A 15,559-nucleotide genomic window follows, 5' to 3' on the forward strand; every position below is an offset into this window, starting at 1 on the left:
CTGAGGGTCAGAGAACAGTATTAAATTCTACATAGAGCAAAAATCTATGCTGAAACAAGATGATGAAGGATTTAAACACGCATCTACATAATGCAGATATGAATAGCTAAACACCAAAGGACTATTTTAAAAGGTAAATCAATACAAGTATTGTAATAATAAAAAGAAAATATAGCTTGCAGTGTTTTTGCTTAAACTTCTAATACATCTGTGGCTGTAATAAGAGGGTTTGAGAATTTTCAACATGACACACAGGATGGATGTTTTTGCCGTTTCTCTGATGTATAAGTGAGAATGTTTACCTAGTTCACAGGGGATAAGGATTAGTTAATGACCATAAAACACTGAGCACAACTGCAGAGGAACTAAAAGCCTTTACTGCCCCTCATTAGTACCACCCAGGAAAGCAAACATCAGGCAACCCCACCAGAGCAGCAGCTGCCAAGAAATTACCTAATGTCCGAAATCATACAAGAAGTAACAGTGAGTACGTGCAATCACTCTGCCTATTGACAATAAACTCTGGATTGGTAGCACATTTAGCAATCAAGTTCCAAGTTTATGTACACAGCCTGCAAACACCCTCAGCACAAACTCACTGAACATATTTGATCTGCAGAAGCCTGACACACCCAGAACACGCTGGATTTACTGCATATGCACTAAGCATGTGTCCCCACACTGTATTATACAGCCACACTCGTGGTTTGGTCAGCTCCTAAATTTGGATTAGGGCTGCACATCTGTCCTATTACTATCCACATCAAAAGAACCACCTGTCTTAACACTTGGCCTACATTTTCCAAGCTCCAAAGCACATAGCTTTTTTGAAGGATGTTACTCCAAGTCCTCTCTGCACTACTGTCTACTGGGTAAACTAAGGACATTATTAAATCTCCATAGCCAGCTTTCAAGCCATTACTTTATCAACTCAATTCTGGGGAATATGAAGAACACTAAGATTTCATCCAAATGGAGCAAAAATTTGCACTTTCAAAAGGGAACAGGGAGAACTATAGAAACGGTTTTCTGCTGGAGAAATGAGTACAAGGAAAGACATTGAAGGAGTCCATAATTTAATACTAGTGCAAAGTCTCAGAGACTAGTAGGAATAACCATAGACATAAAGGGGATCAAGTAGTCTGAGGACAAGGAAACTATCACAGAAAAGCACTGAAGATTACAGACTCCAAACAAAAAGAAAAAAAAAAAAAAACAAAACAAAAAGGCACAACCCCAGAGATCAATTCAATACTCTTGTGATGAAAGTTATAACACTCCCTCCTCTAAGAGCTTCTCAGATATAATTAGGCCAGGAAAATAGCAATTTTCTTAATTATAGGTTAAAGGCAATAAAAAGATTTTTCTGGTAATTCCAAACTAGACTCAAATTTCTTTTCTATAATTCTTGAAAATGAATATGTATTTTTTTTACCAGATTTTTCAACATTTGCACATCTTAATTTGGGGCGGGGGGGGAATGTCCATTCATGTTCTTGAACAGCTTTGAAATATAACTGTTAGAATCAAAACTATATTGATCTCTATTTGTCTTAAGTGTTCAGTGGATTTTAACTCTCTGTATAAAGGGAACCCCAGACGGCACTTTTTTAAATCATGCAGTAAAAATCTATACTTTTCTTTCAGCATACTACTTTGAACTCTCCTTTCCCATTGCCTTCCTTAGAGTCACACCTCATTGTCCTATTCTTAAATATATCACTTTCATAATCATGGATAAATCATTAACCTCCCGCACAGGCACCTCTTCCACATTTCCAGAGTCAGCTTCAACCAAAAACGAGTAAAATCGTACACAACAAAAAGTAGGTTTCATATAAACACTGGCAATCATTTATTCAAGCATATAATGATGCTAGATGCACGCAGTTTATTGTCTGGCACTTGAGCCTGAATGCAACACTATTCAAACATCACGTAACCCTTAGCCTAGGCTTTGCTGGATGACAAACAGCTTGTAAGAGCCTAACTGACCTGAGTGCCCCAAGCAACCAGTGTTACATCACTGCCCGTCTGCAGCACCTCAGCTTGAGACAGTGGAATGTTGTAGGGCTCCACAGGAACTTGTTCCACTGAATAAATAAAAAACAAAGGGAAAAATAAGCATTAGATTCCTTTACTATTCAATATTATCCCATAAAAATATACACTAAAAATATTCTTCAATGTTAACGCCATCTAAAACAATAGACCAAAATCGCATTGAATATTAGCCTTATTTCAAAGGTTTAGCTGTAATCAAAAATATTTTTCATTATACTGTTAAAAACACATTCAGTGTAGTGTTTAATTTATGTTATATACCACAGCAATAAGATACACATATACACAACAGTGATAGTAATAAGTCCTGGTGTACCCCAAGTCAAAATATCATCATCAGATTTGGAATAGACACTGCTACAATTGATAAAAAAACTCAAGTAAATGCTGCAGTTAATTCTAATAAGCACCAACAGAGCCTTGAAATTATACTTTAATACTCAGATGAGAAGGAAAAGCTGTGCCAGCGCCCTCCTGATATCTGCCAAGAATGATGCTCCACAGTTTTATGTCTAAATAGAGGAAAAAAGTTTTCAGAACCTACACAGAAAGTGCCACCAAGAACTTGTGATTATAGCAGTTTTAAATTACTCTAAATATTTTTGCTTTGAAAAAAATGTTATCTATTCACCAAAAATACATCACAATTAGAGAAAGCAGACAAAAATTAAACATCTTGTCTTCTCTAAAACATTTGAGGTGGTTTCACTCAACTTAAGACCCATTTACTAGTTTTCAGATGGAAACACGTTAGGTCAGTTGAGCTAGTTTTGAATCAATGCTCCAATGCACTATACATTGACTGGTTTAATGATTAAAACTGTGATAAAAGAAATCAATATATCATATTTTAAAAGAAATATTGTTTTGATCTAAAGGTGAACTTGTCAATGCACCAGCAAGTCAAATAATACTTCTTAAAATAAATTCCAGTAATAAGCAAGGTAAAAAAAAAAAAAAAAAAAAAAAAAATCTTACTCAACTTTTTCTAAATACACAAAACCAATTCATAAGGAAGGTATTCTACTTTTTTTGTTAATATACTTCATAGTTCATAAAATAGTTATTGAGTTCCTGCTGAACAAAATTGCTTCTTGAAGTTACGACAAAGAATCCTACTGAGTGATACCAGCAGGAGAAATTAAGTGTTTTGTATTTTTCCTTCATTGGTACGGCAGATCCAATACAAGTAGAATGACCTAGGTTTTTTCCTGTCTTACAAGTTATAAACATAACTTTTTAATAAATCAAGTGGTAAATATTGTTTTTAAATTACAGCTGGTTGGGGTTTTTTTGTTTTGTTTTGTTTGGGGTTTTTTGCCAGTAACAATATATAAATGCTACAAATTTCACAGAATCACAGAATAGCTGAGGTAGGAAGCAACCTCTGGAGATCACCTAGTCCAAGGCCCCTGCTTAGAGCAAGGTCACCTAGAGCCAGTCATTCAAGGCCATGTCCAGTCAGGTTTTGAGTATTTCCACAGTCAGACACTTCATAACCTCTCTGGGCAACTTGTTCCTGTGTTTGACCACCCTCAGTGAAAAAGTTTTTGCCTATGCTTATGTTGGAGATATCTCACTTCAGCTGAATGGGCCCAGAGGAGACATACATATTAACTAAATCATTCTTCCTAAAAACAGAACGGAAACTTTTTTTCCCCAGCATAATTCAAGAACACGTGTCCATTCGATCAAGGAAAAAAGAAAAAAAAAAATTAATTTTAAACACAAGGTGCTTTTAAACATAGCACAAAATCAGATCTCTTTGCAAACTATTATTTTTAATGTATTAAAAGATCAGTGTCTTCCTGTAATAATTTCTTTGAATGACAAGTGGCTAAAGGAATATAGGGTAGTGAAAGAAAGAGAGGAAAGGCACATCCAGCCCTTGCTCACTGCACATTACTGGTTGACAGTAAAGTAGACCAGGCTTCTATGGATTTTGCACATTGTAAAACCCTCAGGCAAAAGCAAGCAGAGATCCTGAAAGATAATGAAACTCACAACTACACTAATTGGCATTGCATAACTGTCTTTTTCATGGGACTGTCATCTACATGAAACCTGGAGAAGAACCACCTTATAAAGATGCCACGGGACCTTCAAGTGGAAACCCAGACAACTGATATGAATGAGAAGGTTTTGAAGTGACAGTGGGATGCACCAGAGGAAGAACTGGAAGGTGTATGGAATACAAAAAGAGCTCCTTCTCTGTGTAATGTTTTTATCCACTTAGGGAAATTAAATAAAGCACATAATTACACAAATTAACTGATTTCTTATTATAGCTAAACCATTCTGCAACAAGATGTCCATTGGATGAGCTCATCTAGAAATCCCGACACTTTTAAATACAAAATTCAGCTTGTCAAAAATTTATAGGGAAGTCCAGATTTGGCAGGATTTTATTCAAATGCCTTTGCAAAAACTCCTCCCTCCACTAACAATGATCAAAAGTAGCATATGAAATTATTCTATGCATATTCTTCCATAATAATTAACCAAAACAGGACAACAATGTTTATATAGAAAGCAGCCCATTCATCTATTACTGAAGATACAAATAAAATATTTCAAATCATGTATTTCAAATACAGATTTCAAATAAAGCATTTAACAAAAAGTTGTAATTATCAGAGAAAAAGGGCCATCACAAGTTAATTTTAAGAGGCTGCACCATCTGTTGCTTTTTCTAAAAGAGCAGTCTGAACAGCAGAAAGAAAACACGTTTTCTCATCTTACCTGTCCTGTCTCTATAACAACCACTGATGCAAGTCGTATTTATTTCTACACCACCAATGTCATATATAGTACAATTAAATGAAACTGAAAAGGTCAGGAAACATCAGAGTAGGTTCTCCACAAGATGTCTAAACCTGATAATGTCAAGGTGACTCATCTTCTCCTTTGATTCATAATCATTATGTGCTCTTGACACTGCACAGGCTGTTAACTACTTTTTATAAATCAGAGCCTCCTTTTTCTTTTTAATTCAGATATTTTCTTAGCATCTCTGACATTTAGGGGGACGTCACCACGGCACTTTCAATAACATTATAATCTCATAAGTTAACCAGCAACAGAATTCTCTCTATATATGCATACTTGTATATTTAACTCCAGACTTTTACCCAGAAAGGCTTGCCTCTCTTTGCTGCTTTCTAATTTTATACAAGGCAAATTAAAATACACAAAACTTCTGATGACCACTGTAAGGTTATGTGGAAGGAGAGAGCATCTGCTCCCTTAAGGGTGTCTGGACAAGGACCTTTTCAATGCAAAAGGGGATAATAGGAAGTGGGAGAAGCCATAAGGAAGAACACACAGGGACACAAACTTAACCAACAAATGATGAGGGAGGTAGTAACAAGAACCAGTTCAGTCCCACTTATTGATAAGGGTATGGGGAATGTGGGAGTGTTTGCTTCAGTAAGATTACCTGATGGAGGGTCTTGTCAAATGGGATGATAAAGAAAAGGGAGAAGCTACAAAAAAAATATACAGAGACACAAACCTGACAGACAAACATAACAGAGGCAAACCAGGTCAGGCACACTGAGTGAAGGGCTATCACGGAACTATGGGGAAACCAGGACTTTGCAACTGGTAAGCATGCAAACCGGAAGGCCCAGGTTGCTGGAGGGGGGTGGGTGGCACTAGGCCAGCTGATGAGGGCATGCACAGGTGAAGAGGGTTGGGGAGGAACAAGGTGGGGAACAAAGAGAAAGGGGTATAGAAGGGGCTGGTCAGCACGTTTGTCTGAGCCCTGCACCTGATCACAGCAGTCAGACCTAGCTTCTTTTGAAATCCTTTCTTAACTCTGTAATCTCACCCTCTGTCCTGCGCAGGGGTGCGTGCTGCAAGGACTAAGTGCCAGCTACTGGTGAGACCAGTACGCGAAGACAAGACACTGGGCCAGCAACAGGAGTCAAACCGGGGTGCAGATGCCCTGGGTCTGTGGCGTGAGCTACAGGAGTAAGTGAGGTTCTCTGCCACCAGCCGCTGGGATGGGAACAGCGTGTGTCCCAAACACCAGCTACCAGGAGGGACTGGAGTGAGACAAGTAAAAGGCTGTTCTGTCTCCTGCGGGAACCATGCAGGGCTGCTGGTCTGGCTAAGATCCTCTACTCAAGAGTTTTGAAAGGAAAAGAGCTGTCCGGGGGGGGAAAACACTGTCATTCCCTACTCCACATACATACAACCAAGCTGGTGGTGTCACTGCCATAACTGTCCAAGCAAGTAAACAAAGAGTAAGGGTGAGCACTCCAAAGAGCCCAGGCACACTGAGGAACAGCAAGTCCTCTGCTAAACAAACTGCTAGTAAAGGGGGTGACTGTGCAAGAGAAATAGGCAGTCCTGCCTGTGGGCTTAGCCACAGATGCAGCACAGTACTGCTTCAGAGTATGGGAAGAAGAAATCTGTAATTACTAGCTACAACTACGCGTGCTAAGTATACTTCTTGTTCTTTTCCGATCTAGTTACTGCTTTATGATATGTCTTACATATATATCTATATAAACCTATATATGCACACAGATAACATGTTATATATACATAAACACATATCTGTATATAGGGACTATTTCAAATTGGTTGCACATCAGAGCTAATGCAGAATATGAAACATCAACTGTATTTCATTCAAACAAAATAGATAGTTCTCTTCTGTAGCTTTTAAAACTTACTATTAACAGACACCCAGGCAAAGTTTAAGATCTTAGCTCTAAGTCCACTCCCTCCTTTTGGTGTTACTAGGATACCTACCTATCTTGCATATCTAAGGTGTGAGTTACTTTCTGAATGAACTGGAAAATGTTTTCAAGATGTTCTTGCAAAGCTGTTCTTCACTTTGGAAGTTGCCTTTTCTCCTCGGTTCATCACAGTGTGAATGTGGTGAACTTAAGGCAATGCTATTTCAACATCCACCTTTCTCCCAGGGATGACTAAGGTGAAGATTTAAGGCCTAATTTTATTCTTGTATCTTGCGTGGGCAAAGGCATGTTTGGATAGCAAATATTCATATAGAAATGAATATTCATTTAATAACATGGTTAGTTTTACCTCATGTCTGAATAAGCATACAGCATATTTGAATAAGCAAATCTGTGTTCATTTGGGAAGACATCCAGCTAAATTCATTATTCCAAAAACATAGCAAGCAATCACAATATCCATGTGATAGTCACACTGAAATATTTTGTGCTACAGCTCAGATTTACCTTGGAGACCAGACTTATGTTTCAAACACAAAGATTCTTTTTTTTTTGTACAATGTCTTTACTATTATGAAAAAAATCTGTGCTTAAATCTTGAAAAACCTGCCTTGTCATCAACAAGCAAAAAAAAAAAAAAAAAATTGAAAGCAATTGGTGGGCCTATATAGCTCCTTGGAGGTATGCATCAGATACAAAATCACAAGGTTGGCTCTGCACAAGAGCTTCTATAAAACAGCAATGACCTGGCACCCTGCTTAACATTCTCAAAAAGCAACTTCAGGTTATACATCCTAAGCTAGATATATATATCTTCCATGACTAGCATCCAACAGCTAATTTCAACAATAATAGCAACACTTGGGGGCAGAAGCAGAGGGCATAGTTTTTTGTTTGTTTGGGGTGTAGTGGGTGTGGGGGTTTTGTTGTTTTTTGTTTTTTGTTTTGTTCGTTTGTTTTAAACAAAGCATTAGTAGCTTCAGCCCACATGAACAAGGACAGATATCCTGTGTTTTAACGACTATCCCATCTACAGCCTATTTTCAGCTGAAATTTCAAAGATATTAACAACTTTGAACAAAATATCATGGATAGCTATTTAGAGGCCTCACAGGAAGAGAGAAAATTCCATTAGAGGAGAATGATGAAGCTCAAATGCCTACATTAATTTTACAGACAGAAAGTACTACTTCCCATTATCATCTTTGACACCTTAATTTTTCAATGAAGTCCCTACACACCCACTGTAACATCAGTCATGAAGTTCTTTGCAACAAACATGTCTATTCACATGAAGCTAGAACAAAAAAATTTTATGGTAGGGGCAGTATAATTTCATTATTCAATGCCTTAGCCATCATCATGGAAATAAAGAAAATTATTTTTTGTCTGGAACAATGAGGTCCCAAATCTTGGGTGGGGTTTTATACCATATTATACTATTAATATCCTGTCAATGTCAAAGTGGAAGTTTCTGGTAGAAATCAATAACTCCCCCCACCCTGCCACCAAAAAAGAAAAAAAAAAATAATAGAGATAAATAAAGCAACAGCGGACATCTGATATCATTTTGTCTTCTTGTTTTGGAAAGCCTGCATGTTCCCAGCCTTGGGAAGACCCTGTAGTATTTTGAGACACTAATGGAAAGAGGCAAGAAATACATATATAGTCCAAGCTTATTGTGTAAGTGAATTTCTGAATCTGTACTATCTTCTTTCTCCTGCTAGAATCAACAGACTCATATGGGATATTATAAAAATTTGCTCTACTCAAAACACAAGACAGTTGCATTTTTTAAATCCTTCTTTCCACCATTTATCCTGTTCTTGTTTATCAGGCTTGTGTCTTATTGCCGCTGCCTCTGGACCAAACAATCATGATGACCCTGGTCCATTTCTGAATTTACCAGGCCACTTTGTTTCTATGGTGGAATTACAAGAAACCCTGACCATGGCCAGCAGCATAAGAAGAAACTCTGAGAGAGATTAATTTTCTAGGAGAAACTCCCAGACACCACTCTTCTTCCAGTTCAAGCTGACCCAACCCACAAAGGACAGCTAAACAGTTAAGATGATGAACTAACGATGCCAGAGGGAAAGGTTTTCAATGAAAATAAAAGGAACGTCGAAAATCCTCCACATAATAAAATATTCCTACTTTATATTGTAGAAATAACAAAAAGACCACTCAAAATTGTCTCAAAATGAAAGAAGTTACCTGTCACAATCATCCTCGTCACATGTTGACACAAATGTACCATAAATTTCAGCCTACATCACTAAACTGATGTTCTTAGAAATTTTAAGACAAAAATGTAGGTAATGTCTCTGAAAATCAGGCCATTGGAATATAGGAGGAAATCACAGTCTTTCAGAAACTACCAACATCATCTTGCAGCAACGCTGCGGTTGATTATTGACCAGCACATAAACCACATCAACCACTATTTCAGCACGTCTTTACTCAAGATTTCAGTCACAAGGCTGATTTATGTTCACTAGACGATACAGCATTTGCTTTACAAGTCATTTCCTCAAACACAAAAACCTCCCTATATTCTCAAAAGCTTTGTGATATTGATGTGCAGCCATTCATTCCACTATGAAAGCAAGTATTTTATTAACTCTACAGTCTGTATTTGTGACTTGTAAATACTGGGGGGAAAAAAAAAAAAAAAAAGAAAGAAGGGGATTTTTTAAAGACATAGAAATTTTAAACTTCCATTTTTTTCTTTGTTTAACAGGGCTCTAAGACTCAAGTTCATTTTCCAAACTACTTCATCTAAATGAAGGGTCAGAGGTCTTTATTGCTAAATTTCAGTAAGCTCTCAAAACACACTGAACTTAAGCAACACAATACCCTTTGGGTACATCACACCACACCACACTAAAAATAGCTGCACTTTTAAAAATACCTTGCTAATGGGAATTCTGAGTCTTTTTTGAAAATATAAAAGCAAATAAGCAGTTTCCCCAGTAAATATCCTATTTGTTCCTGAGTTATTCTGCTATTTTTTTGTAGTTTTGATGTCTAATTTCTAAATCTTTCCCTTGTTATTCTTTGGTTCTCTTCTCTAGGAAGAGGATAAATTTACTAACAAAATGGATGTACTGATGGAAGTGCTGTTAAAAGGTCCAAAGTAAAATACAAACGTTTTGTCCTTCACTCAACTTCAGTCCACACAGAGTCAACTTATAAATTGGATTGACGGATTCAAGCATAGTTGGTATATAAAGCTACACGACATAGAAATGCTGAAGGTAAGTGATGCCTTGAGTTCTATTTTATCAGTTGCTCACCCAATCACTCTGCCTATCTCCACATGCATAATTTGTTTTCATCCATTATCTGTTCTCAGTCCAGTTTCTCTAGTCCAAAGAAGTAACAAGCTAACTTTTAGAACCAACTCAAGCACTACCATCGTCAAATTACTCTGTTCTTACATGTTACACATAAAGACAGCTGTTAAAACTTCTTTGAACCGAAAAGTTCACTATGACTAAAACAAATGAAAAAACTAATGGCAATCACACTTCCTTCCACATAAGATTAAAATCTAAGGGGGTAGATTTTCAAGATTTTTAGAAATTAAGCACTTCAAAGAAATTGTAACTTTGGGAAAATGGTGATGGTGATGTTCAGTTCTTTTGGAAAAATAAAAACTGATCTGGAAACTTATTTTAGTATCTAGAGTTATCAAAAACAAAGCAGTTAAACTTCTGTCAAATTTATACTGCAATTTTATAAAGGATAATGCCTCTTAGTTCTATTTCTTTTTTTTTTTTAACCCAAGACTGTACAAACATACCACTTCCAAAGTTAACTGAGCATGAATTAGACTGTAAATGTTCATTTATCTTTGCAGCCAAATTTAGAGATGTTATTCAGTTTTCACAATTCCTCTAAAAACACAACCCCCAAACACAGCTAGAGACAAAACAAGTCAAGACTTCTGCAGTATTGTTTTAGCTGTGACTGTCAACATATATCTGAAAAAAAAAAAAAAAAAAAAAAGGGTTGCTTTACTGGAAAATACAGTATATAAATCTTTACCTGCAGCTCTGTAAAGTATTTTAGGTTCAAAGAATATGCATGGATTTTTGTCCTCTATGCATGACAGCAGCAGTCCTTTGGCCTGAAGAGGACTCCTTGGAATAACAATCTGTAAAAATATTTTTAAAATAGTTTATTTAAACTGCAATTCTGCTACAAGCTTCCTCAATTAATATTAAAAACCAAGCAATTATTTGCTTTAAATAAACCTATGTACAGATTGAGCAGTTCTTACAAAATGAAGTAACATCAGTGCTACGTTACTAACACACACTCCAAATTTTGAATTTTATTTTGTTCATTGATGAGGCTTGAGTAGTTCCCCTCTACACCATGATTTAAATACTAATGGACTCCGCTCTGATAAGGTAGAACTAACATCTTAACAATAACATTTTGAGGTAGAAGGAACAGAAGAAAGTCAGTCAGATTAAAAAAAAATATTATAAGTTAGTTTAGTAAAATTAACGTAGATGTATGACATAAAAATTCAACTGAGTGATCCTCAGTTGCTTGGGTAAAGATTCATCAGAGCAGGCCTGGAAGGTATTCAGACTTAGTCCAGTAAGTTTTGCAGACTAAAAAAGGAAATAGCTATTTAAAGTTGACTTCCTTTGCTTATGGTGGAAGCCTGAAATTTGTTCATTTTGGAAATGAACAAATATCAAAAAATACCTCAAAAACTATTATCAAGCAAAGAGAAAACTAAGCAAGGCCCCCATATGTAATTTGACTACTTGGAAGGAAAAAGTAGAATTGATTTGCCAACAGAAGAGTTAATTTTGGATGATCTAAGAGAATGCTGATTATGAACAGAAAATTACCAAATTATCACAGTTTAAATGAAAATAGAACCTGAGAGCTCAATTCCCTCAAATCAGAAGGACCAGCTAATTTACATCCCAGAGATCTCAAAGAGCTGGCACATGCAGCGTGAAGTCTGCTAGCAAACATTTTTATAGCTGTGAAGTTAGAAATGGCCCCCTCTGACTGAAAACATTAGTTGTAGCACTTGTTTAAAGAAAAAAAAAAAAAAAATCCATGTAACTACAGACATGTTAACTTACTGCCTCCAGGAGTTTCCAAGGCTTCAAAATATTTTTTGAGAGTAAAAACATTTAATTTATATAAAGTAATAGAAAAGAGTCAAAACACAACCTAAACCTGCTATCACATCAAATTAACTTGACAAGTGATTTTTCTAAACAAGGCAGAAGCAGTCTATTAATATTTCACCAAAGCATTTGGTAACAGACACATGGGAAATTACCCAACTGATGGATGTTACTAGTGCAGCTCCTCAGGGATCATTTTTAGGACAGACTTTATTCACCTTATTCATTTACGATGTTAAGTCAGAACACAGTAATGAAAACTATTCAAAAGCTGAGAGTCACTACCACTACAGAGGATGATACCAAAAAGACCTAGTTCACATTGAGGACATGGCTGACAAAAGCAAAAGCAAACTGAACAATACATACTGAAAAGTCACACATTTAAGGACTACATTTTTGTTATAAATTTAGAACTCAGCAGTAGAAATTCAGATCTGAATTTACTATCTGCTCAAAGGATGACTAGGACACTATGCAGTACAGCCCTAAAAAAGTATAATAATACAGCCAAGGAAGTGTTAGTGCTATTGCCAAAATCACTGCTATAAACTAACCTGGAATACTTCATGACTATATCAACTGTTTTGAAAGAAAATTAATGAAACACGTGCCAAAAGAGCTTCAGAAATTGTTGACATCTCTTTGATAGTGTGATTTGTTTAGTCTAACAAAACAAAGACTAAATGGAAAACAATTGTTCTCTTAGTATATGAAAGGGAAGATGAAGGACAGATGAGTTAAATATACAAGTTAGTCAGGAACAAATTTAGGCTGGAAATTAAAAGAAAGCTTCTAGCGGTGACGGCAAATATTCTGGAGCAGTCTTATAATGGGATGGAGAGAGTCAATACCTTTATTTTGGAAGACAGTCTGATCCATGAAGATATACATCCTCACAACAGTAGACAAAAGATACAACCATCTAGCAATGTCTTCATCACCCCAACAAGCCTTGTCTTAAGTACTAATGATTACAGTCCTTCCCTTGAACAGCCAAAGTTTACAAATTCCCTTTTGCTTGGGAAATCCAAACCTCCCCTTTCACTTAAGAAATCCAAACCTCCCCTTTCACTTAAGAAATCCAAACCTCCCCTTTCACTTAAGAAAAACACAAAATAAAAATCTTAAGTCAGGAACCTCCTGCAGAGTTTAATAAGAGGGCAGTTTTGAAAACCACTGTCCCCAAAGATCAATCCTACCCTTCCCAGCTTGTAATACATGGCCTTTCCTCCTGTAATTTGGAGAAAATACGCATAGATATGGGACTTTTGCAAATGTATCTGAACCACAAGTTCATTTGCATTTCTGGATTCATACATTAAGGGCTGGGTTTGGGCTCATTCAAAAAAAGACCTGCAACCTTGAAGATAAAGCCTTAAACATTAACTGCATTAATGAACAGCTTTGCAAAAAATATTAAAGGAACAACATTGTTTTCACAAAGATACAAAATTCAAAAGGTACAAGTTTAAAATACTTCTCTGTGCATCAAAAACTAGTATATTGTTCCACCAGTTCCATAGAGTTTAATGTGCCCTTTACCTTTAACCGAGATGACAGCTGTTAGTGGTAGCAACCTATTTCAGGACTTTACCCAAGGAAAAGTAAAAGAAAATGAAATAACAACAAGAAAAAAGATCAGAGATGAGAGAAAAGAAATGAAATTACGTGGAGTGATTAAATAAAATCCTGACTTACTAACTTATTCAGAAGACTAAGCACAGTAGTACTAGGTTGCTATGAATTAGAGTTTTAATCACCAGAGGGGACCACTAAATCTCAGCAATTGGTTCAGTATATAAAGATTTGAGATTGACCAACAAGATCAGCATAAATTAGCTGGACCTGGCATCAGTATCTTAATCATATAAGTCATCTTGTGCTTCCATATGATAATAAACTACTTTAGTTTTTAAACAAGCTCAAGAAAACATTTGATTCAATTACCTGGCAAAAGACTTTGTAGATTGCTTTTGTCTATATCAGGAAATATTTTCCAGTTCAGAATAGGAACACCTCAAAGATCATAACGAACACCCAAAGACAAAAATGCATTCTGTTTCTCAAATATCATGAAATAAAACGCAGATAATACAAGATTTTTTTATTTAAGTAAGAGAAACAAGTAGGAGAAATGGCTATGGCCTCCCTGTAAATGAGTAATATCTGAAGTTTTAGAACACCAAAATCATATATAGACAATAGTTTAAACAACAGATAAACAATGAACATGTGTCTTCAGCATAGAAATACTGGTTTTGCTTAAGTCTTCCACATTAATCAAGCTATGAGTCATTTCTCAATGGACTGGATGCCAGTTAACCCAGAAGTACAAGTCCATAGACAAAAATTTACTGAGAAAAAAATGGAGAGCTGGCAAACAGTGCTCTCAATCTGAGATGACTAGATCCTGCCCCTCCCTCTTCTCCAGGAAAGTTATCCATCTAAGCACTAGGAATTTTAGCTTCAAGGCATGCCACCGTCTCACACAGAAAGCTTGCCTAAAGTTATCATTCAGAGAATCAGAACAGTTGAGGTCGGCAGGGACGTCCAGAAGTCATCTGGTCCAATGCCCCTGCTCAAGCAGAGCCACCTAGAACCAGTTGCCCAGGACCATGTGCAGACAACTTCTGAATACCTCCAAGGACAGAGACTCCACAACCTCTCTGGGCAACCTGTGCCAAGTGCCTCCTTATGTTCAGACAGAACCTCCTGTGTTTCAGTTTGTGTCCGTTGCCTGTCACTGTCACTCATATACATGAATTTGACAATGCACTTAAGATAGATGCAGAAAGAAAAAAAAAAATGGAAAGTACTATTTGTTAGTGTTAGTTTTTAGTTTCTGTACTATACCGGACACAGAACACAGGTAAAATGTACGCTTTTAGTGCAGAAAGCGCACAAATACAAAATGCTATGTCTACTAAAGATTGCCTCAATAATGGCTATAAATTCTAAAACACGTAACACAGTTTAAGTTTTATAACTCGAAAACTTCTAAAAGAGTTTTTAATTAACATATTCAGATATTTTGTTGTGGACTGACTTCCATTCTTCTTTCCCTGCCTGCACCCAGACTCATTTTTAGTCAGGTCCATTAAAAAACAAACAAACAAATAAAATTAATCTTCATAAAATAAGAGTTACTGTACCTTTATTCCTGGACAGTGAGCAAAAAAAGCTTCCGGACTTTGGGAGTGATATAGTGCACCATGACCCACACAGCCCCAGGGGGCTCTGATGGTGAGGTTTCCACAATTAAACAGATCTCCAGAGCGGTAACGATATTTTGCTGCTTCGTTAACAATCTGGGAAGATTTATATACAAAAGTAACATTCAGTCCAATACCTTTAGTTATGCGTCATTAAGCCTCTAAATACATGAGATATAACTACATCATCTGCACCATGCATGGGATTCAGAGGACCAAATTAGAAGCAAAGGAATCCTGTAAGTCAGTGGAAAGGCAAACATTTTCCAAGGCAAAGGAAGCAATAATTTAGTATGTTCAAGTTAGATGTCTCGGCCTCAGGAGTAGCTATATAACCCAGTTGTTTCCCCATTCCCATACTGTCAATCAGCCCAGTTCAAATCTGTAGTTCGTCCTGCGG

At 36.6% G+C, this 15,559-nt stretch overlaps 1 protein-coding gene across 4 annotated transcripts in view; it reads right to left on the minus strand.

The window, feature by feature from the left end:
* Window positions 1–15,559, minus strand: part of BCKDHB (branched chain keto acid dehydrogenase E1 subunit beta) — a 140,336-nt gene that overhangs the window by 93,202 nt on the left and 31,575 nt on the right. For all 4 annotated transcript variants that reach the window (XM_050894644.1, XM_050894641.1, XM_050894642.1 and 1 more), the window contains exons 5-7: window positions 15,100–15,255; window positions 10,830–10,938; window positions 1,996–2,093 (exon numbers count right to left, since the gene is read on the minus strand). In XM_050894644.1, coding sequence (XP_050750601.1) covers window positions 1,996–2,093; window positions 10,830–10,938; window positions 15,100–15,255 — 363 coding nt within the window. The remainder of the gene's footprint in view (window positions 1–1,995; window positions 2,094–10,829; window positions 10,939–15,099; window positions 15,256–15,559) is intronic.

The sequence above is a fragment of the Gymnogyps californianus genome, chromosome 3, assembly GCF_018139145.2.
Source record: "Gymnogyps californianus isolate 813 chromosome 3, ASM1813914v2, whole genome shotgun sequence".
Lineage (NCBI taxonomy): Eukaryota > Metazoa > Chordata > Aves > Accipitriformes > Cathartidae > Gymnogyps > Gymnogyps californianus.